This window comes from Puma concolor, chromosome A3, assembly GCF_028749965.1.
Source record: "Puma concolor isolate L17-30 chromosome A3, mPumCon1.1.hap2, whole genome shotgun sequence".
NCBI lineage: Eukaryota > Metazoa > Chordata > Mammalia > Carnivora > Felidae > Puma > Puma concolor.
The window spans coordinates 26,633,126-26,659,578 of NC_141669.1; the positions used below are offsets into that span (position 1 = coordinate 26,633,126).

General features: G+C 35.9%; 1 protein-coding gene across 15 annotated transcripts in view; it reads left to right on the top strand.

The window, feature by feature from the left end:
- Positions 1 to 26,453, top strand: part of BIRC6 (baculoviral IAP repeat containing 6) — a 224,586-nt gene that overhangs the window by 78,800 nt on the left and 119,333 nt on the right. For 6 of the 15 annotated variants that reach the window (XR_015248981.1, XM_086700323.1, XM_086700324.1 and 3 more), the window contains 13 exons: positions 8,990 to 9,177; positions 9,960 to 10,283; positions 10,521 to 10,620; positions 12,985 to 13,199; positions 13,387 to 13,595; positions 14,040 to 14,386; positions 15,000 to 15,219; positions 15,703 to 15,836; positions 16,779 to 16,916; positions 18,668 to 18,795; positions 22,711 to 22,842; positions 25,167 to 25,382; positions 25,990 to 26,173. Coding sequence is in view for 14 of the 15 variants with exons in the window: in XM_086700323.1 (XP_086556449.1) it covers positions 8,990 to 9,177; positions 9,960 to 10,283; positions 10,521 to 10,620; positions 12,985 to 13,199; positions 13,387 to 13,595; positions 14,040 to 14,386; positions 15,000 to 15,219; positions 15,703 to 15,836; positions 16,779 to 16,916; positions 18,668 to 18,795; positions 22,711 to 22,842; positions 25,167 to 25,382; positions 25,990 to 26,173 (2,535 nt within the window). In the remaining variant the exon portion in view is untranslated. Of the gene's footprint in view, positions 1 to 7,397; positions 7,477 to 8,989; positions 9,178 to 9,959; positions 10,284 to 10,520; positions 10,621 to 12,984; positions 13,200 to 13,386; positions 13,596 to 14,039; positions 14,387 to 14,999; positions 15,220 to 15,702; positions 15,837 to 16,778; positions 16,917 to 18,667; positions 18,796 to 22,710; positions 22,843 to 25,166; positions 25,383 to 25,989; positions 26,174 to 26,453 lie in introns of all 15 variants that reach the window. The other 9 variants (XM_086700326.1, XM_086700328.1, XM_086700330.1 and 6 more) reach the window with 6 other exon arrangements.

Sequence of the window (26,453 nt, forward strand, 5' to 3'; positions counted from 1 at the left end):
GAAGGGTTTTTAGAAGAAATTTATCAGGGCACCTGGGTGGCTTAGTCAGTTTAGTTTCTGACTTGGGCTTGGTTCATGATCCTGGGATTGTGGGCTTGAGCCCTGCATCACACTCTGCACTGAGCATGGAGCCTGCCTGGGGTTCTTTCTCTTTCTCCCTCTGCCCCTCTCTCCAGCTCTCTCTCTCTCTCTCTCTCTCTCAAAAAAATAAATGTTTATGTGTGTATGTATATATATGTATATAAATTATCAATTCTTTGAGTACCTTTTTATTCAGAATCATTTTATATCTTCCGATTGTGGAAGTAATTACTAAGTGAAATCCTTTGCCTACGTAATTTACCTCAGTTTTTAATTAAAATCTTACATGGGATGCTAGAAGGATCAATTTTATTTGTGTTTGCTTTCTTGGATTGTTATAGTCATTTTGTAGAGACATACATTTACATTGGAATAGAAAAATGCTGTGACAAGAAATTGCACTTTCAGAGAACTCTTTTGTTAGAAATCAGACTCTTTTGGAACTGTCTTGAAATTAAGGATCTAAAATGCATGTGTTTGAGTAAGTAATGCTTTCAGAAGGTATAAAATTTTGTAATAGATCACAGAATAGGTTTGAAGAAGAGAAGTATTCCTCACACTCCCTTTCATCTCCTACAAAGCAAGCAATGGAACCAGCTTTTTGTATTTTCAGAGATAGTATGAATCATATATGTATTTCACCCAGACTGAAACCATCACCAGCAAAGGGGTTTTTATTAAATGTTAGGGCAAAGTCTTTTTTTTTTTTTTTTTAAGTTTATTTATTTATTTTGAGAGAGAGAGGGAGAGAGAGAATCCCAAGCAGGCTCCACTCTGTTAGGGCACACCCCAACTCAGGACTCAATCCCACGAACCACGAGATCATGACCTGAGCTGAGATCGTCAGATGCTTAACCAACTGAGCCACCCAGGTGCAGTGCAAAGTCAACTGTGATCATAAGGTGCTAAAAGGTGACTATAGTCTCTCAACTTCCTGTTTACTTTTTTCAAAACATACTAGCTATGAAATATAATGCTGTTATGAAAAAGTGCAGAAAACAATTGTATAACCCAACAATTTATGACAAAACAAACTGTCCCTGTGATCACCAAATCAAGAAATAATTTTCTGAGTTTCCTGGGTGGCTCAGTCAGTTAAGTGTCCGACTTTGGCTCAGGTCATAATCTCACAGCCCATGAGTTCGAGCCCCACGTTAGGCTTTGTGCCGACAGCTCAGAGCTGAATCCTGCTTCAGATTCTGTGTGTCTCTCTCGCTGTGCCCCTCCCCTGCTCGCACTCTCTCTCTCTCTCTCTCAGAAATAAAAACATAACAAAAAATTAAAAAAAATTTTTTTCCAGCACTCTGAAAAGTGTCTTCATGTTCCCTTCCACTTATTTCTCCCTTACTCTCTAAAAGGGAAACATTGTTCTAACTTTTAGAGTAATCTTTTCTTGGTGTTTCTTTCATTGTATAAACACTTAGTTATACATTTCTGAATGCTTGTTGGATAGGGTCTACACTTATAATATAAAATTACATTTATGTGTTTTTTGGTCTGCCTTTGGTTCAATGTTACGATTGTTAAATTTATCTATATCAGTGGTTGTTTTTTATTGCTGTTTGAGATTCTGTTGTCTAAATAAAAAAAATTATGTGCCCACTGTTGATAAGTGTACTATTGATTGATATTTGGGTTGTTCAATTATGGTGCTTTTATACTACTGAATATACTGTTTTCTTGGAAATGAATGTAAGTAGTTGATTTATTGCTTCATGGGTTTTGCATATATTCAACTTTAGTAAGTAACATTAAAGAAATGCACTTCTTGGGGCGCCTGGGTGGCGCAGTCGGTTAAGCGTCCGACTTCAGCCAGGTCACGATCTCGCGGTCCGTGAGTTCGAGCCCCGCGTCAGGCTCTGGGCTGATGGCTCGGAGCCTGGAGCCTGTTTCCGATTCTGTGTCTCCCTCTCTCTGCCCCTCCCCCGTTCATGCTCTGTCTCTCTCTGTCCCAAAAATAATAAACGTTAAAAAAAAAAAAAAAAAGAAATGCACTTCTTAATGTCCAAATATATGAGGATTTTCTAGTTATCTTGTTATTGATTTCTGTTTAAATTGCTATATGGTCAAAAATTACTCTGTCAGTCTTGCAGTCTGTGTTGGGAATTGTAGAGGATCGATTTTTATAACTATCCCATAAATATGTGAAAATAATATTTACACTTGTTGGTAAATTGTGCTATGTCCATTCCTAAATGTGTTATTTGAATTGTGTCTTTATTGATTAATTCCTTGGTTTCTTTTAGTTCATAAGATCAATATGTTAAATTCTTGTCACTGTGCTTGTGGATATTTAATTTTGAGTTTCACCAATTTTTATTTTGTGTATTTTGAAGTTACCATACAAATTTAGAATGATTGTAATCTTTCTTGTGAATTGAATCTTTCATTATTAGGAATTATCTCTTTATCCCTGATAGCTATTTTTTCTAAAATTACTTTGTTTGAAATTTATATGCTTTGTATCACCTTTCTTTTGGTTACTATTAATAGGATAGATATTTTTCCTTCCTTTTACTTTGAACTTTATTTTTCATAGGCAGCTTATAGTTGCTTTTTTTATTTTTTAAAAAATTTCTTTTTTTAACATTTATTTATTTTTGAGACAGAGAGAGAGCATGAACAGGGGAGGGTCAGAGAAAGAGGGAGACACAGAATCCGAAACAGGCTCCAGGCTCTAAGCTGTCAGCACAGAGCCCGATGTGGGGCTCGAACCCACCTGAGCCGAAGTCGGACGCTTAACTGACTGAGCCACCGAGGTGCCCCTACAGTTGCTTTTTTTAAATTGAGTCTGATACTTTGTCTTTCAGTTGGAATATTTATTTGCATTTAATGTAATTACTGATGTATTTGTTTTTAAATCTTTTTTTTTTTTTAATGTTTATTTATTTTTGAGAGAGCAGGGGAGGGACAGAGAGAGAGGGAGACACAGAATTGGAAACAGGCTCCAGGCTCTGAGCCATCAGCCCAGAGCCTGACACGGGGCTCGAACTCACGGACCGCAAGATCATGACCTGGCTGAAGTCGGACGCTTAACCGACTGCGCCACCCAGGGGCCCCTAAATCTGCTGTTTGTTTTTTTTTTTTTAATTTTTTTTTTCAATGTTTTTATTTATTTTTGGGACAGAGAGAGACAGAGCATGAACGGGGGAGGGGCAGAGAGAGAGGGAGACACAGAATCGGAAACAGGCTCCAGGCTCCGAGCCATCAGCCCAGAGCCTGACGCGGGGCTCGAACTCACGGACCGCGAGATCGTGACCTGGCTGAAGTCGGACGCTTAACCGACTGCGCCACCCAGGCGCCCCAAAATCTGCTGTTTTTAATGTACGGGTATTCTACTAGGTTTTCTCTTTTGCCAGTTAGATGTTTTCTCTTTCCTTTCCTCTTATTCTGGGTGATTATATTTTGGGGGGCTATTTTTCTACTCTTTACTCTTTTTAGCAGTTATCCCAGTGGTCATAATATACATATACCCTTTATACATTCAGAAGTCCAATTACTGTTTGTACTATACAGTGCAGATATCTAGACCGTTTACCACCTTTCTGACTTGTATGAAGTTGTGCTTTTATACCTTAATTTTATGTGTATTTTAATTCCCAAATGAATTATTACGGTTTTTATATTCAGTATTCATTTGGATTTGTCTCATTCCATTTTAATCCCTCTTTTTTTCCTTTTTGTCATTTGAGCCGCAATCAAGTATGATTTTCTTTGTTTGAAAAGTATTCTGTAACGTCTGTTTTTATTCTTGTCCACCCGTGGTGAATAAACTTAGTTTTGAAGGAGGAAATTTTAACATTTTAAAAAATATTTAGGTAAATAAACTGCATAGCCATTATCCACGTTCCAGTATTATTAATGGTTTTCACATCTCCTTTATTTCTGCTGTTTTTTCTTTGCTGAAGTACTTCAAAACAAATCCTAGATACTATATCATTATTCCTTTCATATATATATATATACATATATATGTATATATATGTATATATATATATATGAAAAGTACCTTAAATAGCTTAAACAGTGTGCAAATGCTGTGTAATGACTGATGCAACATATCCATTTTTATCATAATCATAGAAACTATAATTTGTCCTGATCAATTTTTATCATAATCAACTAAATTAGCGTGATCACTTTCATGGTACAGTTTGTTTCCTATACTTAATTAAATTTGTCTGAATATTTGAATAATAAATTTTACATTTGGTTGATTAGATCCAGAGATGTTCTCTTCATTCTTGAAGTATATTTTGACATGTTACAGAATTCTAAGTTTTTATTTCTGTTAGTGATTTAAAGATAATTTCTTGTCATTTCCACTGTGTCAGTCTTATTATTCCTTTTTTAAGGTTGCTGTCAGCTCTCAAGCTGTTTTTAAGATTCATTCATATTCTTTCCCTGTCCACCGCGCCCCCCCCCCCCCCCCCCCCGAGCATTTTTCTTTGATGGTCCTATAGATGGTTTCATTTGTACTTACCCTGATTAGGATTCATAGGCTTTCCTGAATCCTTACTTGATAACTTCCATCAGCTTTAGAAAGATCTCAGCCATTAACTGTACACAGTGGTTCTGCCTTGTTTTCTGTATTCTCTTTTTGCATTTCCAGTTTCATGTGTTAGACCTTACCAGTATAAATGATGTAATTCTCAGTTTTTTAAATCTCTCCTTTTACTGTGGCTATTTGCTTCTAATTCATCTTAGTTTACTAATTCTCATTCTCTATTATTAATGGGAAAAATCTACCCTTCCTCCACTCTGCTGTGGTGTTGTGTCTGTTAAAAATCATGTCTGCTGTAGTGTAGGTCTGTTTTTGTCCACTGGTCAGTTTTTCTAGCCTTATGCCAGTACCTAATTGTCTTAATTATTGTAACTTTATATTAAGTCTTGAAATCTGGTAGTATACACTCATCAGTTTTGTTTTTCTTTCTTTTTTGGTAGATTTAAAAAATTGGTATAAAGTTTGTTGTGCAGTCATCATCACTTTTTAATTCCAGAATATTTCCATTACTCCACAAAGAGGTTCTGTAGTCATGAGCAGTCACTCCTCATCGCCTTTCCCCTCCATCGCCTGGCAGTCAGTAATCTATGTTGTGTCTCTATGGATTTGCCCACCCCATACATTTCTTATAAATGTAGAATCATATAGTTTGTGGCCCTTTTGTCTGGCTTCTTTCACTTAGCATAATATTTTCATGTTTCACCCACTTAGCATGTCTCCGTACACCATTCCTTTTTATGACTGAATAGTATTCCAGTGTATGGATATGCTACTTTTAAAACAATTTGGATATACCTCATTTTGCTTATCTACTCAGAAGTTAATGGACGTTTGAGTTGTTACTTCTTTTTTGGCTGTTAAGAAAAATGCTGCTATGCAGCATATTTGTGTACATTTTTATGTTTTCAGTTCTCTTGAGTATATGCTTAGTGAAATTTTCCATTTTTCTTCTTAAACATATGTTTAATATAATAGTTAAAAAATTTTTTTTTAATGTTTTTGGGTTTATTTTTGAGAGAGAGAGAGAGTGTGCGCGCAAGTGCACATGCCCACAAGCAGGGGAGGGGCAGACGGAACTAGAGGGAGACAAAGAATACTAAGCAGTCTCCAAGCTGTCAGTGCAGAGCCCAACGCAGGTTTCATACTCAAAAAACCAAACCGTGAGATCATGACCTGTACCGAAGCTGGATGCTTAACCGACTGATCCACCCAGGCGCCCCTAAAGATAGGTTTTCTTAAAGATTCTTGGTCTTTGTTTCTATTTCCCCCCCAGCTTTATTGAAATATAACTGACATAACAACACTCAGCAAGTTTAAGGTGTATAATGTATTGATTTGATACATTTATATATTGTAGAATGATTACCACTATAGCATTAGCTAGTATGTCTGTCCCGTCACTTAATTACCATTTCTTTTTCTGTGGTGGGAACATGTAAGATCTACTCTTAGCAACTTTCAACTACCCATAGTAAAAGGAAAGATTGAAAAACCGAATTCTGTCATTTATACTGATGAGGTGTAACACATGAAATTGTAAATGCAGAATTGAAAACTATACAGCATTATTATTATATTATTAATTATATACAGCATTATTATCATCATGCTGTATTTATTTCCATTTAAATTTTAGAATGAGCTTTTCAGATTATACACCGAAGAGCTTATTATTTTTTTTTATTTGGAATTTGAATATAAATCAGTTTGGGAGAATTGACATCTTAATATTAAGCCTTTTACTTCATTAACATGATATATCTAGTGTATTTAGGTCTTCAGTTGCTCTGGGAGATATTTTTAGTTTTCAGTGTTGACGTTTAGCACATCTTTTTCAGATTTATCCTTAGCTGTTTGATTTTTTTTACGCTAGTATAAGTGATATTTTTCTTAATTTTATTTCCCTTTTTTTGGTTGCTAGTGCATAAAAATATAATTGATTTTTGTATATTAATCTCATGTGACACTGCTATATTAGCTTATTAATTCTAATAGTTTGTAGATTCTTAAAGACTTTTTATATACAGAATCATGTCATCCAGTTTTTTGGGGTTTTTTTTTTTTTTTTTTTTGGTGCAAAAAGATGATTTTATTAAAGCATGGAGACAGGACCTGTGGGCAGGAAGAGCTGCCTCATGTCATCTGTTAATAAGAATTTTACTTTGTTGTTTTTCTAATCATTTTATCTTTTACTTCTTTTTCTTGCTCTTTTGTGCTTTCTAGAACTTCCTGCGTGATACTGAATAGAAATGGTGGTCATAGTCATTTTTATTTTCTTCTGATCTCTACTTATATATGGTTTTTGAGGCCCTTTGTATAAAAATAGAAAAGGATATTGCTCAATCAAAAAATCACAAGATTTAAAAAATTTGTAGTTGCAGGATGACTTATTTCTTTTGGATTGCTGATGTGTCTCTTGTGTTTCTGGTTACTTAGTTCATTTTCCCACAAGTAGTATTTGGGCATTGGATTTTTTTTTTCTTTTCAACGTTTTTATTTATTTTTGGGACAGAGAGAGACAGAGCATGAACGGGGGAGGGGCAGAGAGAGAGGGAGACACAGAATCAGAAACAGGCTCCAGGCTCTGAGCCATCAGCCCAGAGCCTGACGCTGGGCTCCAACTCACGGACCGCAAGATCGTGACCTGGCTGAAGTCGGACGCTTAACCGACTGCGCCACCCAGGTGCCCCGGGCATTGGATTTTAAAGTCAGTAAAGGGCTCAACTCCACGTGGTTAATATTGACTGTAATTACCCAAAAAGTACAAGTACAATAGCAGTGCTTCAATAAGTCCAATAATTTTCCTCCAGAGTTGGAATTAATAGCTGTTTCTTTGGTGGAACATTAGATGAAGCAAATGGATTTCATTTTGGGGCACATAGCTTATATGAGTTTTGATTGCTCTTTCTTTGACCAGGCTTGTAGAGTTGGATTCTTGGAAGTTAAATGAAGTATAGTATGGCTATTCTGTAATATGTGTGTGTGTGTGTGTGTGTGTGTGTGTGTGTGTGTGTTTAAGTTGAAGACACTTTTAATTGTGAAAGGCTATGCACAGTTTGTTATTACTATCTTGTGGATTACAGCTAATTTTTTTAAATAGTTTTTTTTTTTTTTTTTTTTTTTTTTAATCCTAGCACAGTGTAGCATTGTTAGATGTTAAGATAGCCTGTCACATACCTGGGTTCTCCCCGACCCTTTCAGGTATTAGCAAATTACTTCCCTCAACTTTAGATTCATTACCTATAAAATGGGTAAGAGTCGTACCTACCTATGTGTCATTGCAAAGACAGAATGAGTTGATGTAAGTAAGCTCCATGCTTGGCGCTGTGGTTCCCCATTGGCTTTGTTTTCACACAGTCCTTGGTTCCAGCCCTACTTTTACCACTATCAGCTCTGCAGGTCACACTTCTCTGTCATCAGTTAAAAAACAGAGTTCTAGTGTCTGCTTCTCAGAGTTGTTTACCTGTTCAATACAGTAATTGATTAAAACAGTGTCACATGGTAATGCACTCTAAAATTTGCTACTGTTGTAGTGGTTATCTTTCCCTAATGTAACTATATTTTGTGCTGACCTATTTCATTATGTTGTGAAATTAAGCTTTTATCTTAGCTTTTCCTAAAATGTTTTCCACAAATATTGTTAAATATTTAATGAGGAGTTATTTTTTATAATGTATACTTGAGTAACATTGAAAAGGAAAGTCAAAGAAATTGTTCAACTTACGGGATTTCGTAGAGCCATTAATGATAATCTTCATGTATAAGCTGGTGTGCCAAACTTGCTTGACATAAGTCGAATCAGAGATGTTTCTCTCCATATTAGTGTTCTGGGGAGAATATGGTAGGAAACATTGCTTTTACATATTCTATGTGGGCCAGACTGTCTAGGCTATGCTTTAAAATGAAGAAATAAGTGTCATCAGATTTTTTAAATGATGTAATTAAAGGTTTTTTTTGAACTTTTTGCAGGAGGAAGGAGGTACTGCTACAGGAAAACTTAGTAAAGCAAATTTTAGTTTATTCGTTAAGCTCAAATTGTATAATAGGATTACTCTCATTTTGTGTTTTTATTTTAGCCATATTAAATGAAATTTCTTACATGCTGAAAATATTTTTAAGTTCAAAGGTATACCAAGTTGTTTTTTGGGTTTTTTTTGTTTGTTTGTTTTGTTTTGTTTTTGATTTGGAAATAGGTCCTGGATCCCTTAAACTCAAATACTGTTATTATCAATGAGTATGCTTTTATGATTAAGACTTTGATCATTAAGTCTTCTTTTTTATACTCTATAGCTTACTGTCTTTTAAAGTGAAACTCTAGTTTTAATGTCAAAATAGTATACTTGGAACATGTTTCTGCATGAACCTTTTCCTCATCCCTTTTCTCTCCCCCTTGTCTTACACCAGTGAGTTCCTTCGGGGTTACTCCTGCAGTAGGTGGACTGTCATCGGGGACAGTTGGGGAAGCTTCGACAGCCCTGAGTTCAGCAGCCCAGGTAGCTTTGCAGTCTCTCTCTCATGCAATGGCTTCAGCCGAGCAACAGCTGCAGGTGCTGCAAGAGAAACAGCAGCAGCTTTTGAAGCTTCAGCAACAGGTTGGAGACTCTTTGGCTCTTTGTTCATGCTGTCTCTAAACTTCAAAAGCTGAAAAAAGTACTGTAAAAATGCCCATTATTTTCATAAAGGAAAGTAGGTTGACCGATCTGAGCTAATCATTTTCTGCAAAAATTGAGGTAATGTCTTTGTGATATATCTAAGTGTTTAATTATAAAAGTAAATTTCGTTTGACAAATATCTGATGGAATATAATTGATATGGGGGGGCAGGCTTTTAGTAAAATTCGTTGTAACTCTGTTTAAACACTCTTGGTCAAACGTTATGGTTACCAGTTACTATTTTTACAGATTGACTAACCTAAAATATTTTAAAGATGATTTGCAGTCATGTGGATTAAAATTTAGTAATAATGACAGTTGCTTGGGAGTTTTTATTGTTCTCTAAATGCATCCCATGTGGTTCCAGGTGACAAATTGTATCAGGTTAGGCAACACGAGAGTCCGCCTCCTCCTGTTAATATTTCGTTCTGAGTAGAACTGTGTTTCCTTATTTACATGTACTTGTTCTTCTTTCTTTCCACCTTTGCTTTGTGGAAGTCCAAGTTTCCGAAACACAAGGAAGTTTACATCAAATATTTAATGAAGTTCGTATAGTGAAGAAATGCTCAATTCATGTGGAGTTCATTTTTATTTAATTTCATTTTTATTTAACTAGGATCTAGTTAATCATGTTTATCTTCATAAAATATTCCTGTGTAGTGTTCCCTACAGTTCAGGTAGGCAGGATCAGTCTACATTTGTTGCCTTTACTTCTTTTACAGAAAGCAAAGCTGGAAGCCAAGTTACATCAGACAACAGCTGCAGCGGCTGCCGCAGCATCAGCAGCATCAGCAGTAGGTCCTGTTCACAACTCTGTGCCTTCCAACCCGGTGGCAGCCCCCGGATTCTTCATCCATCCATCTGATGTTATTCCACCCACTCCAAAAACAACACCACTTTTTATGACTCCACCACTCACCCCACCCAATGAAGCAGTTTCCGTTGTGATTAATGCCGAACTTGCACAGCTTTTCCCAGGCTCAGTTATTGATCCCCCAACAGTCAATCTTGCTGCACATAACAAAAATTCCAACAAGTCCAGAATGGTAAATTCTTATATTTTAAATAGGTGTTCGCTTAGACATTTAAAAATATTATGATGTATACGCTAGCTTGAGAAGGCAAAATTTTATTATGCCAACTTGATACATCAAATTAGGTTGTTTTCTAAAATATTACAGAATATACATTAGGAGATGAGACTTGTTAATTTGATATACAGTTACTAGTTTGTATAGAGCAAGAGTAATATCAATATAGAGTTATACTTTTTTCTTTTCTAGAATCCACTTGGTTCTGGTCTAGCTCTTGCAATTTCTCATGCTTCACATTTTCTTCAACCTCCACCTCACCAGTCCATTATTATAGAGCGAATGCATTCAGGTAATCTTTGACTTTCTTAAGATATTTTTGTTGCCTATTCTGCTAGCCCTTTGAATCTTAATATTCTGTAGTTTGATTTTCCTTTGCAAGTAAATCACATCTGTTCCCAGGTAAGTACATTTTACCAGGAGTAGGCACTACATAAGGCTCCAGCTGTGCATTCACCACGTTGGGTGGCAGAGTGCTACTGGGTAGGTTGACTAGTTCTGTCCGGACTGTGGATTTCACCTGCACATGGGTCTTGCCTGTTGAACTCTGATGGACATGACCATCTACCTCCATTGTAGCTGCTCGATTATCATTACACTGGAAGTTACGCTTAAATATTCTTAAGACCAGCATCCTGATGTTGGAATTATTTCTAGAAAATAGCAGATAGACATACTGCTGATTTTAGTAACTAAGTAAAATTAATAACACTTCATGGTCTCTTGATAATTCAAATTCTGCCTAAGTTTGTGACATACTTACATGCTAGCAACCCATGACTGGGATAGATGTTTTCAACTAGAATATGTTTACTGATAAACCACAGGTGATTTTAACCTTATCATCCTACCAAACTACTAGTTCTGGGCTTGTGCTGCAGCAGAATTCAGTAGAAACCCACAGTGTGTTTTATAGTAGAAAGTAATATGTGTATAATGCATACTGTGGCACTTTCTATCATATGAATAGTTTGCTTTATTGCATTGCGATGTTTCTTCTTTGGAAGAGAGAGTTTTTTAAAAAATGTAAAGTAAAATTTTTTTTTTTTTTTTAAATGATTTTCAAGTTTATTTCTTTGTTATTGAGAGAGCGAGAGAGAACACAAGCTGGGGTGGGGCAGAGAGAGAGGGAGATACAGAACCCAACGCAGGGGTCGAACTCAGCAGCTGTGAGATCATGACTTGAGCTAAAGTCCAACACTTAACTGACTGAGCCACCAGGCGCCCCTAAGGTAAAATTCTTAATGGGTTTTTTGCTCAACTAATCCTTCATTGGTATCAACATTAGCATTTGTAACATTTAGAGTGTGATTTGTTGTGGAGTCTTATGGAATGTGAGCAGTTTTTTACACTGCAGTTTGGTTTTTTTTTTTTTTCTTTTTTTATCATTGTAATTGACTGTAGGACATAGAAGAATTATGTTCTTTGTTATTTAATAGTTTTTCTGTCTAGGGAAGTATTGGTAACTACCTTGTTTGCTTTTAAACTAGCTCCATTGAAAACTAGTTCTAGAAGTTCAGTTGATTCCTTCACTGTAAAATGTAGCTGGTAAGGTTAATTAGGTGCTCCTCACCCCAACCTGGTAAAGAAGAAAAAGAACTATATGATTAACAATGCTGTCTACTGTTTCACTAATTGGGCTTATTCTGAAATGTATATGAGCTAAGATATGCAAATCTGTTCTTTCTTCCATTCCTCTGTGATCATTTTTGCCTTTCATTAATGTGCACATCTCAGCTGTGCTGCGTGCGATTCTAGTGTTTACACGAAGAGGCATCCTGCCTGTTTAGTGTGGTCCTTGAGAATAAGCCATGTGCTTTGCCTGGAACTGAGCTGAAGAGACAGTGATGTGCCACTACCTGGGCAAAAAACAGTGTTTGAGATAAGCTGCATTTGTCTTCTTTGGAGGACCTTCCTAAGGGATTTTTTATAGTGGCGGTGCTGACTGCATGTGATTTCTGCCTTGTACTTTTACTTTACATTGTAACTACAATGTAGGATCTAACTCCATAAGAAGTTAAACAAGGCTTGAGAAAACTAAAGTAATAACAATTTGGTATCATTAATGAGTCTAGGTGGGAAAGTTTTAAAAAGTGACCAAATGATTGAAAAAAGAGCAGATAACTTTTAGGAGTTCATCTATCTACTGTTTTTGATGATACAGTTTTTCTGCTCTGATGTTTTAAATTAAGCTTTGGGGCACCTATGTGGCTCAGTCGGTAAGGCATCCGACTTTGGCTGAGGTCATGATCTCGCGGTTTTTGGGTTCACCTCCTGCTTTGGGCTCTGTGCTGACAGCGCGTAGCCTGGAACCTGCTTCAGATTCTGTGTCTCCCTCTCTTTCTGCCCCTCCCCTGCTTGTACTCTGTCTCTCTCAAAAATAAATAAACATTAAAAAATTTTAAATTAAGCTTATATGCACAGTTGATTGTCACAGTAACAAACTTACTCTTGTGTATTTTTTACTTCAGTCTTACGTAGCATGGATTGAAGTTTCAGAAAATTTTCAAAGGCTACCTCCTCTTTCTACTTATTTGTTTGTAGTTTAATAAGTTGATTTCGGATTTTAAGATGAGTGTTCCCAACTGTTTTTGAATGTATCTTTTGGTTAATTGAAACAATGGTATTTTTTGTCACTTGTTGCTCTCTCTAATAGGAGCAAGGAGATTTGTGACCTTGGATTTTGGCAGACCAATACTATTGACAGATGTATTGATTCCCACTTGTGGAGACTTGGCCTCCTTGTCAATTGACATTTGGACTTTAGGAGAAGAGGTGGATGGGAGGCGACTGGTAGTGGCAACTGACATAAGCACCCATTCACTAATTCTGCATGACTTGATACCACCTCCTGTGTGCAGATTCATGAAGGTAAAAGACTTCAAGACAGTGAATTGATAGGCTTTCCATGTTTCTGACAGGTTATGAAAGATACTTAGACATATAGTTAAAAAGTATAACTATCTTTTTAAATTCATTGCTCAGAATTTTATTTTTTTGCAGATGGAGTGTATGTATACTTATGTTTTGATTTGTTTTGTTTTTTATTTCATTTCAGATCACTGTCATTGGACGTTATGGAAGTACAAATGCCAGAGCCAAAATCCCATTAGGATTTTACTATGGTCATACGTATATCTTGCCTTGGGAGAGTGAATTGAAGTTAATGCATGATCCTTTAAGGGGAGAGGGTGAATCTGCAAACCAACCGGAAATTGACCAGCATTTAGCAATGATGGTTGCTCTACAGGAAGATATACAGTGCAGGTTATTAGAAAATTGCAGTCTATTTTAATCTTATTGAAGCCTTTTATATTGTATGTCTTGCATATATTTTTCAAGAAATGTCTTTTCCTAGATGTATAGAAAAGAACAATAGGACAGGGCACCTGGCTTAAGTCAGAAGAGCACGCAACTCTTGATCTTGGGGTTGTGAGTTCAAACCCCACTTTGGGTACAGAGATTACTAAAAAAAAAAAAATGTGAACTTAAAAAAAACAAAAAAAGAACAAAAGGAAGTAGGAAACGAATGTTACAGTAATATTTGATAAATTAAAATATTGTGATTAAATAACTGGCTTTATTTAGTACTTAACGACTGATGAATTCTTTTTAATGGTTGTAGAGATTTAATTTTCAGTGTACATTTATACATATATATCAGAGAGAACATTGCAGGAATTATTTTGTACATTTTTTTTTTATTTCCAGGTATAACTTAGCTTGTCATCGACTAGAAACTCTTTTGCAAAGTATCGATCTTCCTCCTCTCAACAGTGCTAACAATGCACAGTACTTTCTGCGAAAACCAGACAAGGCAGTTGAGGAAGACAGTAGAGTTTTTTCTGCCTATCAAGATTGTATTCAGCTACAGCTTCAGCTGAATTTGGCTCATAATGCAGTGCAGAGGCTCAAAGTAGCTCTAGGTACAAGTCGGAAAGTGTTAAGTGAAACATCAGATCCAAAAGATTTGATTCAGACGTCTTCCACAGAGCAGTTACGTACCATCATCAGATATTTATTGGACACTTTGCTCAGTCTTCTTCACTCTTCCAATGGTTTGTATTTGGCTTAAGTTCTTTAAATGTTAGAAATGTGTTTGATGTGATTTTGTTGCATGTTTTGTTGTTGTGTTAATATTTCCTGAGTGTTGCTCATTTTGATGTCCTTTCTAAAGTGACTCTGAAATGTGTTTAGGTTAACTCGTTTTTTCCTCCATATTTTTACTTGTTTTTGTTTTAAACGGATTTTCGATAATTTTCTTGAGGTTTTGCTGTTGATGTGGCACATCATTTTGTTATTGGCAAAACATTAAATATTGTTATTGTGAAAACTGTTACTAAATTGCTACCCTAATATACTGTCATTTTCTAATAACAGGAGCTATTTTTGATCATTACACGTGCACTCACAAACACACGTGCTCAGCTAACTGATACACCCAACTCCACACATAAGAAATACAGTCGATTGAACTGCTAGATTTTCTCCTCCCCAAGTGTTTAACAATTAAATTCTTCATACGAAGAATAAAGAAATGAATAGCAAAATAAATAAAATACAATTGTGTACTGAATCCTGGTAAAGAAGAAAGTGTATTTAGGTATGCTGATACTGATACTACAGCATACACTTAAATAGGAAATTTTATTGTTTTCTGTTTTGTAATAGGACACTCTGTTCCTGCAGTTTTGCAGAGCACATTTCATGCCCAGGCCTGTGAAGAGCTTTTTAAACACTTGTGCATCAGTGGAACACCAAAGATACGATTGCATACTGGTCTTCTACTTGTTCAGCTCTGTGGTGGTGAAAGATGGTGGGGTCAGTTTCTTTCTAATGTTCTTCAGGAACTGTACAATTCAGAGCAGCTTCTCATCTTCCCACAAGATAGGTAGGTCAGAAGATACTGGAGTTGTTCATTATTAGTAATTTCTAATTCTCACAGTCATTGCTCAGATTTTGAAATCCTACATATGTGGATCCTGAATGGGGAAATGAAACATTTCTTTCCAGGGTTTGGGAAATGCCTAGCAAAACGCATATTGAAAATTACACATGATATAACCAGACTACCTTCTGTAGTTTTGTAATTGAATCTGTGGAGTTTATAGGTCTCTTTTTACAAGTAATTCCTAACAGATTATGTTACTTTATGTGTTAAACGCATTTTCTGGGGACTTTGATAAAGTTCTCTTCTTGATTTCTTATTTAGTTAAAAAATACAACCTGTAGTTTGAAAAGAGCCAATTTTAACATCATAGCTCGAGATATAAATCATGCTGAGAACTACATATCCTATTGTTTGTTAAATTTCAATGTAAATTATTTTTTTAATGAGCAAATTGATTCATACTTAGTATGTCTTTTTTTTTAGGGTATTCATGTTGCTCTCCTGCATTGGTCAAAGATCACTTAGCAATAGTGGAGTATTAGAAAGCTTACTTAATCTGTTGGATAATTTATTGTCACCTCTTCAGCCGCAGTTACCCATGCATAGGAGGACAGAAGGTATTATTTCAAGTGGTCATCTTTTGTAAAAACATAAGATTCCTGTTACTACTGCTTTCATAAAATGGCTACTGTGAAGTACCTATTTTAATATTCGTCATGGCACATTTTGTTAATATTTCTATGATGTAGACTTTTTAGAATGTAGACTTTCATGTGATTGACTGCCATGTGGTTATTGCTTTAAAAACCTATTACCTTTTCATTATTTGAATTTTGAATTTGGGAACTATTATGTTTTTCCTATTTACGGTCATAACTAAGATCAAACTCTAATGTTCATTTTTGAGAGAGAAAGGTAAAGAGAGAGAGAGAGAAAGCACCTGAGCAGGGCCGAGGGGCAGAGAGAGGAGACACAGGCTCCAGACCCTGAGCTGTCAGCACAGAACCCAACGCAGGGCTTGAACCCTTGAATCGTGAGATCATGATCTGAGCTGAAGTTGGATGCTTAACTGACTGAGTCACCAGGCACCCTTCAAACTCTCTTATTTAAGTCTCTCTTAATTTAAGGCACAGTTGCTGTTCTGGTCATCGTATTTCATTTGAGCAACAAAACTGTTATTGGAACAAAAACTTGAGAATGTAGTTCAAAAAACTTTATGAAGGCAAAATTGAGAGTTTTTTTAATTTAGTTATCTGTAAGTCTTAGACTAGGACCTTACACCTTATTTCCTAATTTATAAATTATTATCTGTTGGATTCAACCTATAACTAAGAATCTATTCTCATACCATAAAGCATTTGTCTTCCATTATGTTCAGTATGTTCCTCAATTTGGCCATAAGTTCCAATTTTGAGGCTTATTATAAGTAAATGTTAATGTTAGCAATGATACAGTATATTTTAAATTTATAAAATGTCTTATTGCATAATTGTCCTCTCAGACTTCATTAGAACTCTTAGAGTCACCTGATTGTATTTTCCCCTGTCATCTCTTCTTAGGAGTACTGGATATTCCCATGATCAGTTGGGTTGTTATGCTGGTGTCCAGGTTGTTGGATTATGTGGCAACTGTTGAAGATGAAGCAGCAGCTGCAAAGAAACCTTTGAATGGTAAAGACAGGGAAAGGTTTCTGACAGGTATCAGAAGTTTATAATAATCTGTTGGTGGGGATTTTGAGTGAGTACACAGTTGTTCCAGAACTGGCTATTGGCCTGGAGATTACAGCTATATGTAATTTATCTAAAGTAAGAATTAAATATACCAGGAATCTGTTTTAAGGGTAGAATTTATTTTTGAAGGGCTTTCTGGACAAACCCCTTATCTGAGCATGACTTTTAATGTCTAAATACAACTGTGTCTTTCATGAGGTATTTCCAGGCTCATTTAAATACTTTCTAATACCATACATATCAGTGAATTTATGAATAGGAAATCTTGTTATTTTAGTATAGTGTGTCATTCTATTTACCATTATGGAGTACCGTTCTAAATTTTTTTTTTTCAACGTTTATTTATTTTGGGACAGAGAGAGACAGAGCATGAACGGGGGAGGGGCAGAGAGAGAGGGAGACACAGAATCGGAAACAGGCTCCAGGCTCTGAGCCATCAGCCCAGAGCCCGACGCAGGGCTCAAACTCACGGACCGCGAGATCGTGACCTGGCTGAAGTCGGACGCTTAACCGACTGCGCCACCCAGGCGCCCCATAGTTCTAATTGACTATAAGGAGCTTTTATGCTTAGATATGGAAATTACCAGATTTATTTATTTTTTGTTTTTGTTTTTTACTTTTTTTTGAGTTTCAGTCTTTCTCCATAAACTTTTGGGGCATAGAAAAATTTAAAAGTTAAAGGAAATCAAGCTGTAAGACAAATTATTTTCTTCCTTTCTTCCAACCTAATGACACTTTTCCTAAAGGTTTTGGAATAGCTGCATCTTATATCTAAGTGCCATAAAATTTGAATTTTATACATTGTCAGGACCATAGTATTAAAAAAGATCCCTCAGAGTGTTTTCTAGATAAATCAATTGATTATCATTTGATAAGTCAAATGGGGCCCATTACTTTTGATAAAAGGGTGGGGTATTTTATTCATGTAGAGAAAATATGTTTTAAATATTTAGAGTCTTTGGCTCAATTTACTGATTTATGGGATATAGAGGTATCTACAATTATATACAACTGTCATATAAAGTTGGAATATTACAGTATTGAAGGTCTTAGTTTTTATTTATATCATTCAGATAATATGGAAATGCATTGGTGGAAGACATTTTTTGTAGGTTTTGAAGAATTTGAATTGACTAATGGATATTAGAGAATAGGGAAGATATCTTTAGGTTAAGCAAGCATGAACAAGTAATTGGAGATTACTTCAGGGGTGGTTCAGGGGTGGTATTGAGCCTGAATTGAAAAGAAGAATGATACTTAAAGTAATAGTCTGGACACGTTTTAAAAAATGAGAGTAAGTCGAGCTACACAGCATAATTTTTGAACCGTTTAACCTTATTTTTACATTTGTAAAGTCAGATTATTGAACGCCCTCTTTTTGGGTCCCTGCATTAACGTATGGATTTGACATAGGCACTAGTGAGCATTTGTTGTTTGAATTGAGTTACATCAGTGCTGTGTTGTACAAAGATTAATCTTAAGCAACTATGGAGAAAGATGGCCGTTTTCTTAAAGGGAAGATTGGAGACAGAAAACTCTGATCTTAAAGTCATTTAGGATCTGGATTAGCCTTTCTAGGGTTATATCTTACTACCAGTTTCCTTAAAACTGCTTTGTTGTGATTGACATGTTTATAAATTTGTGTTTTCTAGGTGTGGAAAATACTTTAAAACCACATTTAACAGAATTATTAATAAAATGTTTTCTTGCTCTTATAGGTAACCAGTGGAGTTTTATTAACAATAATCTGCACACTCAGAGCATAAATAGGTCTTCCAAAGGCAGCAGTAGCCTTGATAGATTATATTCCAGAAAAATCAGAAAGCAGCTAGTTCATCATAAACAGGTAATTTTCAATATACTTTTAAAATTTTAACGTTTGAGAACATTGCTTTTGACATTGCATGAGATAGACTTACTGTCAGATCTCAGGTATGATATTTAATGAGGTACTTAGGGAAATTATTTAACAGTTGAGAGACAGAGCTTCCTTATTCATAAGATGGCAACAGTTTGTAGTTTACAGATTTTTGGTGAGGTCCTTTAAAGTGTCTACCTCTTTACATCTCTGTTTCTGCCATTCTAAGTGAGAGGCTGTCATTTTCTTTTGTCTAGTTAAAAGGCCTCTCACCCTTTTTGTTCTCAGTCATACGTTATCATATCATTTCCTTCTCCAATTCTCTGTAGCTTTCAGTTGACCTGTGCATGCAGTTCAAAGTCCTTAACATGGCTTGATGGTGTCTATCATCTGCTTCCTCTTTGTGCCTGTCAGGTTTGAATTTTAGTCTAGCCCTACTGAATTTGAGTTCATGAACCACCAGTTTTCTCATCCAGGATTTTAGTATGCGGTGAGTTTCCTCCCTTACCACGTAGGATAACCTAATTTACTAGGCATTAGTTCAGGCATTCTTTTATTTTTTTTTTTTAAGTTTATTTATTTGTTTTGAGGGGGCGAGAACGAGCGAGCATGAGCAGGGGAGGGACAGAGAGACAGGATCCCAAGCAGGTTCCATGCTGTCAACGGAGGGCCCATGTGAGGCTCGAACTCAGGAACCGAGACCGGACCTGAGCCGAAATCAGGAAATGAGGAGTCGGGTGCTTAACCAACCGAGCCTCCCAGGTGCCCCTCAGGCATTAGTTTATATTCACTTCCTCAAAGAGGTCTTCTCTGGCTTCTAAATTAGGATAGTACCCCATACAATGTGTTTCCCATGTGTCTCGTATTTTTCCTTTCATTTATATTCATCATAAATTTTGGTAGTGTCTTTTGTTAATATGAGATCTGTGTGTTTCGCTGTGAGTGAATGATTTCTTGAAGTCTTGTTAGGAGTCATGCAGAGTGCTCTTTTTTACCTGCCTTTTTTTTCCCTCAAAATGGTATTTTTGAGATTCATCCATATTGAGTATATCATTGATTCTTTTTATTCTTGAGTACTCTTCCATGAGTGTTCCAGAATCTGTTTACCTGTTTTCCTATTGATGAACACTTTAGTGTTTTTTTTTTTTTTGAAATACAAATATGCATGTATGTTTCTCTGTTTAACATGCAAATGTTTGCATGCACACACATTCAGTCTTTCTTTCACAGAAAGAAGGTCATGTATTAGAATGTGGTTTTTGTTATAGGACATCTGTGCATATATCTGGATTTTTTCTTACGTGGTTCCATGATCTCTCTTGAAATTACACATAAAATTTGGTCCCTGTGCATTGTACTGTGTAGAAGTGAATTTATAGCTGACATCAGATTCTTGTGAGCCATTGCTTTATTATTATCATTTTTTTAAAGGGTTCTTTCTCTTTTCTCTTACAGTATATGCCAGGTTATATACTATATCCTTGATACCTAGAATGGAGCCTAGTGTCTTACCAATAGTTATTTGCATAATTGATTTAAACTGTAATGAGAGTTTATATGAAAATCCTTAGGTACTGGCAAGTTTGTGAAAGCTTTGGGCTTTTTTAAAAAAAAAGGACTTAGCACTGAATTTTAGGTTTCACTTAGTTTTTTTTTTGACTAAGCTGTTTGATCTTTTGCAAGAAAAATGATGTGAAGCTTTTCTCTCAGCTTTTTTTTTATTCTTAACTAATTGTGTGGTAATAATTTGCATCCTTTGGAATTCAGCTAAATTTTATTGAACACTTAATGTTTATGTTTGCTGTGTTTAATTTAGAATATGAAGATGGAAAGCAAAGCTAGAATATAACCCAGTGTGTTTTCCTTAGTAAAATATTACTATTTTATTCTTTACTGTGAAGGACATTATTGGGACAGTTGGTAAAACTTAGAATGGGGTGTGAGGCATAGTTGGTAGTAGTGTATTAGTATTATTCTCTGATTTTGATGGTTTTATTATGGTTTGCAGAAAGATTTTGTTTCTAGGAAGTACATACAAAAGTATTCAGAGGTGGGGCGCCTGGGTGGCGCAGTCGGTTAAGCGTCCGACTTCAGCCAGGTCACGATCTCGCAGTCCGGGAGTTCGAGCCCCGCGTCAGGCTCTGGGCTGATGGCTCAGAGTCTGGAGCCTGTTTCCCATTCTGTGTCTCCCTCTCTCTCTGCCCCTCCCCCGTTCATGCTCTGTCTCTCTCTGTCCCAAAAATAAATAAATGTTGAAAAAAAAAAAAATTTAAAAAAGTATTCAGAGGTGATTGGCCATCAGGTTGCCAACTTATTCTCAAATAGTTGAGAAAAAAATGTCTTTTTTGCAATAATTAAAATTGCTGATTAAGATTGTGATTGTTTTGAAACACATTAAAATTATGTATTTTTTATTGTAATTGTTGTATTTATTGTAGAGGTTTTAGAATAGTTTTCTGAAAATACTGATTTATGGTAGTTCTCACACACACATATGTTGATCATCTAATACATGTGCATACTGGTTTTAATTTATGATGTTTTTCTTCATATATGGAGATTATAGCTAAGTGAATATTTCTTTATAGTGTATTAATTTTTCACCCTGATAACAAAAATCTATCAAAAGTAGAAATTTTGGAGATGTTCTTTGAAGAAGTAGGTTTAAGTTTTTAACAAAATATTCATTTATAATCATGACTATTACCTTCTAGTGACTTTGTATTTAGAATAATATTCTGCATATATGGCTATATGGGGATGTGGTGAAGTCATTCAGTGGATTTTTAAGGCCTTCCTGTGCAGAATTTTTTTCTTCTTTGTTTTGGTCTGTTTGTTCATTGGTACTGACTGGTGGTTGCAAGGGGTTGGAATTTGGGCAGATGGGATAGGAGGGATGTGGGGTGGGCAACATAAAAGAACAATATGAGGGAACCTGGTGGTGATGGAACTGTAGTGGTGGTTCATGTGTCTATACATATGTAGAATTCTATACAAATAAGATAGACAAACACAGACATACACTTAAAAAAAAATTTTTTTTTTCAACGTTTATTTATTTTTGGGACAGAGAGAGACAGAGCATGAACGGGGGAGGGGCAGAGAGAGAGGGAGACACAGAATCGGAAACAGGCTCCAGGCTCTGAGCCATCAGCCCAGAGCCCGACGCGGGGCTCGAACTCACGGACCGCGAGATTGTGACCTGGCTGAAGTCGGACGCTTAACCGACTGCGCCACCCAGGCGCCCCCTTTTTTTTTTTTTTTTTTTTTTCCAAACACAGACCTACACTTTTAAAAGAGTAGAAGTGAAACTAGAGAAATCTTAATAAAATTGGTGTATTTTAACAATGTCAACACTCTGATGTGGTATTATAGTATAGTTTTACAAAATGTTATCACTGGAGGAAAATAGGTAAAGTCTTCAAAAGGTCCCTGTAATTTCTCACAACTACGTATCTACAGTTATCTCAATAAAATTTTCAATTAATAAAAAATATAGATATTCCAAAATTACACTACTTTTGAGGGAGATGGCCATAGAAACAAAGCTGAGAATATTATACAATAAAAATATTTCCCCGCATATTTAAAAATACTTCTTGCCCTCCAAAAAAATACCTATCAGTCAATCTCATTAGGGGCTTACATAAGAAAATCTTCCATTTATTTTCCTTTTCCCAGGGGTAAGGAATTGGTTAAGTCTAGTTAGAACATGGACATAACAGTCAGGATTTGGAAATGACTTATCAGCAATGCAGTTAAAACTAGAACTTGAAGGGAGTTTTTTATTCCATTATTTGAATGTATTAAATCTTTGAGGTATATATTAATTTACTTTGTTGTTTTTAACACTGTTAGCTTAATATAGATTAAAAAGATTAACCTTTTTTTTCTTTCTTTAAGCAACTTAACCTATTAAAAGCTAAACAGAAAGCTTTGGTGGAACAGATGGAAAAAGAAAAAATACAAAGTAACAAAGGATCATCATATAAACTTCTGGTAGAGCAAGCAAAACTAAAGCAGGCTACTTCAAAGGTATGATCTATGCTTTTTAATGTAATTATTTTGGAAAAGTCACTTTTTCTTTTAATATTTTTAAATGAGTAAGGTATCTTTAATAATAATTAAGAAACTTAAATATGTATTATTCAGTTTATCAACAGAAAGATCTATTATACCCCCTCCGCCCCCCCCCTCCCTTTTTGAGGGAAGGTAGCTTTTAACTCAAGGAAATATATGATAAGTGTGGATTTACAGTATGTTTCCAGTGTGCTTACATTTATTTATTTATTTATTTATTTATTTAATTTATTTATTTATTTAATGTCTTTACTTTGAGAGACAGAGAGTGCGAGTATGGGAAGGGGGCAGAGGGAGAGAGGGAGACACAGAATCTGAAGGAGGCTCCAGACTCTGAGCTGTCAGCACAGAGCCTGACTCAGGGCTCAAACCCACAGACCATGAGACCATGATCTGAGCTAAAGTCCTACGTTTAACCTGCTGAGCCATCCAGGCGCCCCCTGGTGTGCTTACTTTAAAGTGGATTGTGTGCCAGTAAATTGAAGATAAAAGATTCAAGGAAGTGTATAGTTTAGTTAATGTGTTCTTTCTTTTATTTTTTATTTTTATTTTTTTTTTAAGATGTATTTATTTTTGAGAAGAGAGAAATATAGAGCATGAGCGGGAGAGGAGAGAGAAAGAGGGAGATACAGAATCTGAAACAGGCTCCAGGCTCTGAGCTGTCAGCACAGAGCCCAACGTGGGGCTTGAGCTCACAGACCATGAGATCATGACCTGAGCCGAAGTTAGACACCCAACCAACTGACTGAGCCACCCAGGCGCCCCTTAATGTGTTTTTTCTAAGTGAAAATCAATCCTGTGATTTGTAAATAAAAATTTTAAATATAACTTAATATATATTTTTTTTAATTAAAAAGTTTATTTTTGAGAGAGAAAGAGAGAAAGAGGCAAGGCAACTGTGGTGGAGAGGCAGAGAGAGAGGGAGACATGGAATCCAAAGCAGGCTCCAGGCTCTGAGCTGTCAGCACAGAGCCTGAGGTAGGGCTTGACCCCGTGCACTGCAAGTTCATGACCTGAGCGAAATCAGACAGTTAACTGACTGAGCTACCCAGGTGCCCCAGTTAATATTTATTTTTTAATTTGGGGGCGGATAACACATATAGCAGCCAGTTTTGTTTATTGTGTTTCTTTAAATATGAAGTTATCATTATTCCATCAGATTTTGAAATAATTTGAGTTAATACTCTATAGTTGAAGTTATGTTAATAGGTTTATCATCCACCTTTTCTGAATTATGTTTTGGGTGTTTTGGTAATTTTTATTCAAGATGTTGGATTTGACCCAATGTAGCCTTAATGTAGAATTTCACTTTTTGGAAATGAAAATGAAAGTCTTCCATTTATTTCCCTTTTCCCGTGGGTTAGGAATTAAGTCTAGTTATAACATGGAGATAACAGTCACGATTTGGAAAGGATTTATCAGCAACATAGTTAAAACTAGATTTTGGGGCACCTGGGTGACTCAGTCGGTAAGCGTCCGACTTCAGCTCTGGTCATGATCTCAGGTTCATGAGTTCGAGCCCCGCATCGGGCTCTGTGCTGACAGCTCAGAGCCTGGAGCCTAAAACAATTAAAAAAATTTTTTTTTAATTAAAAGAAAAAAACAACTAGATTTTGCAGGGAGTTATTTATTCCATTGGTTGGATGTATGAAATCAGAAAGTAATAATTACTTTTTTTTTTTTTTTAATTTTTTTTTCAACGTTTATTTTATTTTTGGGACAGAGAGAGACAGAGCATGAACGGAGAAGGGGCAGAGAGAGAGGGAGGCACAGAATCGGAAACAGGCTCCAGGCTCTGAGCCATCAGCCCAGAGCCTGACGCGGGGCTCGAACTCACGGACCGCGAGATCGTGACCTGGCTGAAGTCGGACGCTTAACCGACTGCGCCACCCAGGCGCCCCTAATAATTACTTTTGAAGCTTACAGTTTATCTAAAATTTTGTTCTTTAAAAGTTGTAAGTTTTCTGAAGTGGCTATTTTCATCTATAAATAAATTTATAGTGAAAGAATGTTTACTCGGTAAACAATGATTTAGGAGCATGTGGGTGGCTCAGTTGGTTAAGCCTCCGAATTCGGCTCAGGTCATAATCTCGTGATCCATGAGTTCTAGCCCTGCGTGGGACTCTGTGCTGACAGCTCAGAGCCTAGAGCGTGTTTCAGATTCTGCGTCTCCCCCTTTCTCTGCCCCTCCCCCGCTCATTTGCGCATGTGCACATGTTCTCAAATATAAATAAACATTAATAAACACTGATTTAAATATTGTAAATTTCTCTATGCAGCACTTCAAGGATTTAATTCGGTTACGTCGGACAGCAGAATGGTCCCGTTCTAATTTAGATACAGAAGTTACAACAACAAAAGAAAGTCCAGAGATAGAACCACTTCCATTTACCCTGGCCCATGAACGTTGTATTTCAGTAGTGCAGAAACTTACTCTGTTTCTTCTCTCCATGGATTTTACATGTCATGCGGATCTTTTACTTTTTGTTTGTAAGGTAAGTAAACTGAAAGGCGTAATTTATAATTACAGACTTAGAGGGTAAGAAAAAGAAAGACTGCAGTCTTTGATTGATTTTTGATTAAGAGAAATAATAGTGCTTTTATTGGTTTGCTTTATGTAATTCAGGTTTTTATTATTGTGCCTTGAAAGATTGAAAAAGTAGATTTCTTAGTAGATGTGATTTCTATTTTTAACCTAGTTAAAACTCTAATGTCGATCTGAAATGCCTATAAGGTAGGTATGTCTATCCTCAACCTACCTTTTTCTATTAATTAAAACAGGAAGTACACAAATAAGTGTCAAATTATCATAATGAGGGGTTTTCATGCTCTGAAGGCTTTATTGTAGCATATTCATTGTTTATAAAAATTATTTTTAGCCATTCCACCAGGATTTTTAATGAGATTTTAATATTTGATCCATGAAAATACAGTTCTTTGCATTTTATCTCAAGCAATTATTTTGACAATGAAAGCACATGTCACATAATTACAACTATTATTCCAGCTGTTTTTGGAAAAAACACATGTAATTGATGTTTAAATGTATGGCTTTATAAAATGTTGGCTTTATAAAATGTATGGCTTTATAAAATATTGCAGGTTCTGGCACGCATTGCAAATGCCACGAGGCCAACTATACATCTGTGTGAGATTGTGAATGAACCCCAGCTGGAAAGACTGCTATTACTTTTGGTTGGAACTGACTTCAATAGAGGAGATATATCTTGGGGTGGTGCTTGGGCTCAGTATTCCTTAACTTGTATGCTACAGGATATATTAGCAGGTTTGTCTGGATTTATTTTTCATAAGGTATGTCCAAATTAGCTGATCATGGCTTGAATAAGTAACATTTAAAAGAAACTGTAACCCAAAGTGTGAAAGTGTATTTAATGTATCAGTAGCAACCATTTGGAATGACTTTTGTATTTAATTATGTTGGCAGTTGTGATAAATGTCAAGTCTTTATGGAGGAGTTATGTTGTTAACAGGAACATTAGAGATAGTCTGTTTCATTATTATTGTCAGCAATGGGCTGCTGTTCTTTATGTGACCTTGAGGACTCT